At 31.1% G+C, this 2,710-nt stretch overlaps 1 protein-coding gene across 1 annotated transcript in view; it reads left to right on the forward strand.

Moving 5' to 3' along the window:
* Window positions 1-2,710, forward strand: part of LOC106458536 (huntingtin-like) — a 269,635-nt gene that overhangs the window by 126,989 nt on the left and 139,936 nt on the right. Inside the window, exons 27-28 of the mRNA XM_022384781.1 lie at window positions 1,991-2,127; window positions 2,445-2,570. Of these exons, the coding sequence (XP_022240489.1) occupies window positions 1,991-2,127; window positions 2,445-2,570 (263 nt within the window). The remainder of the gene's footprint in view (window positions 1-1,990; window positions 2,128-2,444; window positions 2,571-2,710) is intronic.

Raw genomic sequence — 2,710 nt, forward strand, 5'->3', positions numbered from 1 at the left:
ACGAAATTAAAAACAAACAAACCTGTTACATAGTTTGTTTAATTGCAATGCAAAACATAATTATTGAATGAAGTAAGTTGAAACTTCAGAATTGCTTTCTACAGGTAATGTAGCTTTGACAAATATGTGATTTTATTTGTTATTTGTATGAATTTGCATTTTTGAAAAAATTTCATTGTGGTATTTTTTAAAGAATGAAAAATTCTTACCTTTGCAGTTCTATTATAGATTAACTTTTAACTTTGAAGGTTTTTTTTTTAGGTGTGGAAAGAACAGCTAAAAGTTGTTTATCTTCTATAATTTTGTAATTCAGTGGTGCAATTTTGCTCTGGAGGTGGACTGGACCCATCCAGGCATGAAAAAAGTTAATGATGTATATAAAACATAAGCCCATATGATATTAACATATTTTTTTTTCCATATTGTATGGGTTTTTTCTTTATAACATTTTGTGGTTCATCTTATAAAGTTTTAAGCATGTATGAGTATATATACACATACACACACACACACACACACACACACACATATACATATATATCTATAATGATAAAAGAGCTTATCTATGTGTGTTTATGTGACCATCATAGCTCCAAGAAGTAAGAACTTCAGAGTTTTGAAACTTTGCATAAATACTAAGGGGACTCTGAGGGTGTGCACCTGGGTATTATTTTTTAGATTTGACTCAAAATATTTTGGCCAATTTTTTGCCCTGTAATTTTGCCCTATAACCCTTAAGCCCCATAGTTCTATCATTTTTTTTCTAATTCTTACTTACTGAGTGAACAATATGTGGAGTTTTTCTGCCAAATACTTTTTTTTTTCAACTTAAACATGGGAAGAAAAATATAAATCTGAGAATTAAAAATATGTTACATTGAACTGATTTTGGGAAACAGCAACAAACAATGGGAAGAAAAAAAATTCCAAAAATGGAAGAGGTGGGCATGCCATTTTGGTTGGTTCTTTAAATATAATAATAGCTCAGTAAAATGAAAAAAAAAGGAGGTTCTTATTTTATAATTTGAATTTTTAATTTGTAAGAAACTATAGACTTTGTATTTGGACATCACAAACATCTAATTTGAACCAAAGCTGCATTAAACATACCATGTGACACAAAAAAAATCAATATTCAGGATTTTTTTTATAATATTTACTTTTAAATTAAGAAATTAACTAATGTGTAATACTAAAATTTAAATTATAATCTACAATTTGATACCAAAGTTATTGATAGTTATTCATAAAATAATAGGTCAATAAAATTTTGAATGTAAATCTACAAACATAATGACATGCTCTTTGACTCCTGACCTTAGGAAGACCTGTAGCAAGAAGGTTAGAAAGAGTTGAATTGAATTAAGTTCAAGAAATGGCAACAGACAAATAAATTAAAAAATTGGCACATTGGGGTAGCTATAGAAGTAATTAAAGTAATGGAGGTGCTTGACTGGTACATTGAGGCCTCTGTGAATCATGAGGAGACCTTAGAATACCACAGCAGAATGTGGGTATTTTATGCTACTGCTGAGTAAAAGCCATTTGCAAACATGTTGCATGTTGCAGTTATTATGGAATTGATGGAAACCTTGTTTGGATGTTATAATTCCATGAGATTGTTTTGTTCTAACCAGTTAATCACATTCTGGAAAGGAACTTTTATTGGTCACCAAGTTCTTCAAATTGTATCTGCTCTATGCTTCATAGGGACTGACAATGGCTGCAAAGTTGTTGTAGAACTGAATTAAAATTTTGAGAGTTTCACTGGCTTTGCAGTGAATTGGCAATAATGAGTAATTACTGCTGAATACTAATATATCTATCATTAACTACAGACACATACCAATAACATGCTTCTCCATTGTCTATTGTTTAAAAAAAATATTCTTATTAAATTAGCCTTATATTATTGTCAGAGATCTGAGAGTTTGCTGTAGGGTCTTATTTTTTATTGGGACAAAAAAATAACTTTTATTTGAATTTTTAGCTATCCCTGCACTCCAACCAGTTGTAGAAGACTTATTTCTTTTACGAGGCTCCAACAAGATGGATTCTGGGAAAGAACTGGATACTCAGCGGGAAGTTGTAGTTTTTATGCTACTACGACTCATCCAATATCCACAGGTTAACAAATTTATCATGTATAAAACCTCTAAGTTGCATGTTGGTATTAATAAAATATTTCTTGAAATACCATTCATTAGGGATGATTTGTTCTATATTTAAATGTTACTAAAAACCACAACATGTTGATGGATCATTTCTTGTGCCAGTTTCAGGTGTCCATTAACTAGAATTAATGGATCATTTTATAAGAAGCTACATATCTTACCCTCCTCTTAGGAGAGACATTCTTAAAGCTATAAAGATGTGAAAATAGTGTTTGAAGTTTTCCTGAACTTTTATTTAATAGTCTCTTATTGTTCTGTATTTATGTGTAGGTTTTGGATATGTTTCTGATCATCCTGTACCAGAGCTACAAGGAGGGAGAGGATAGATGGAAGAAGGTATCTAGACAGATTGTAGACTGTGTACTTCCTGTTCTAGCGAAGCAACAGGTAAATGTTCATATGACTTGTCTTGTGTGTTTTGCATATGATAATTATGAAGTACTGACTGTACGCCAAGGCGATGTACGTACAGCAGTGTAATGAGTATATATACACATACACACACACACACACTACAACACACACACACTATAATA

Source organism: Limulus polyphemus, unplaced genomic scaffold (genome assembly GCF_000517525.1).
Source record: "Limulus polyphemus unplaced genomic scaffold, Limulus_polyphemus-2.1.2 Scaffold482, whole genome shotgun sequence".
Taxonomy (NCBI): domain Eukaryota; kingdom Metazoa; phylum Arthropoda; class Merostomata; order Xiphosura; family Limulidae; genus Limulus; species Limulus polyphemus.